The sequence below is a fragment of the Octodon degus genome, unplaced genomic scaffold, assembly GCF_000260255.1.
Source record: "Octodon degus isolate 3935 unplaced genomic scaffold, OctDeg1.0 scaffold00007, whole genome shotgun sequence".
NCBI classification, from domain to species: domain Eukaryota; kingdom Metazoa; phylum Chordata; class Mammalia; order Rodentia; family Octodontidae; genus Octodon; species Octodon degus.
In genome coordinates this window covers 24,728,286-24,729,697 of record NW_004524583.1, presented here as the reverse complement: position 1 = coordinate 24,729,697, position 1,412 = coordinate 24,728,286, and the positions used below count along the sequence as shown (strand labels likewise).

At 40.9% G+C, this 1,412-nt stretch overlaps 1 protein-coding gene across 1 annotated transcript in view; it reads right to left on the bottom strand.

The window, feature by feature from the left end:
* Nucleotides 1-1,412, bottom strand: part of Tmem260 (transmembrane protein 260) — a 60,286-nt gene that overhangs the window by 18,301 nt on the left and 40,573 nt on the right. The window contains exon 11 of the mRNA XM_023701653.1: nt 805-976. Coding sequence (XP_023557421.1) covers nt 805-976 — 172 coding nt within the window. The remainder of the gene's footprint in view (nt 1-804; nt 977-1,412) is intronic.

The following is a 1,412-nucleotide window of genomic DNA, read 5'->3' as shown; positions in this document are numbered from 1 at the left end:
TTTTTAATATTTATTTATTTTTATTTATTACATTTATTTATTGTGTGTGTGTGTGGCCAGCTCAGCCCACCAGGGGGCGGGTCTGGCTGGCATGTGGTGCTGGGGATCGAACTGAGGTCCCTGTGCTTTGCCAAGCTTGTTTCAAGTAGGTGCTTTAGACCACTGAGCCATCTCTCCAGCCCCTGGTTAACAATTCTTATCTTGAGATTCTTTGAGAGGCTTACTTCCCCACTGTAAGACTCATATTATATTCAACTTAGGGTTAGGGCCTCACTATGCAGCTTAAACCGGTAATGAGCCTCCTGTTTTCAGCCTCCCCAGTGCTGGGATTACAGGCTTGTGCCACCACGCCCAATCTCAGTGGGCAGCTCAGCATGCCTGGGGCAGGGCTGGCATGGCATGTGGTGCCAGGGATTGAACCCTAGTCCTTGCACTTGTCTAGATAGGCACTTAGTCCATTGAGCTATCTTTTTTTTTTTTTTTTGCAGAACCGGGGATTGAACTCAGACTCTTACGCTTGCCAGGGAAGCACTTATTCCACTGAGCCATCTCCCAGCCCCCAACACAGTAATTCTTAAACCAGTTAGTTTAAATGACAACGAATGCATATGATTTGTATTACTGAACAAAAGAGTGTGATATGTAGCACAAGTGATTATGAACAACGCACTCATCCATTATTTAAGAGCCAGTGTTTTCCAAAATGTCTTAAAAATGCCATTTATTTTTATCTTAAAAATGACATTAATATGAAACAGGTAGATTAATTTTACCTGTTATGTATTATATACGATAAATACTTACTTCCTGATCCACGAGGGAAATATCTGGCCGTAAGCCCTCGCAGTAGTGCATGTAACGGAGGGCATTTCCTGGCAAGTCACCTCTGAGTAAGATGATTGCATCGTGGGGCATGGAGTCTAGAAGGTTCTTTGCAAATGTGCTGATCACATTGTTGGTCCTTTGGTCACAAATGCTACATAGAAAGATAAAGTTTAAGTTGTAGCAACAAATAGCTATGTTTTAAGAATAGTGACATTCCTTTCAACTCATACAATCTACATTTAGTGTTTCAATACTTCTTAATTAAAATCTTCTGAGAAGATGCGTACATTTGGAAAAAACACTATTATCTGATAAAAAAAGAAATACCTAACTGTACAACTGAAAAACCCAGTCTGCTGCTTTACATCTAGAACTTATAACCATCTTCATAAAAAAGGAATCAGCCAGTGTCCACGAATAAGCCCCCACAAAAGAATCCAGTTATGTAATATCCAACAAAGCTACAGTTTGTGACTATACAGAATTGAGGAAGTTCCATGTTAATTCCATTTACAGCAAGAGCTTTCAGAAATGCTAAAACAGGGGCCGGGGAGATGGCTCAGTAGGGTAAGCGCTTGACTGGCAAA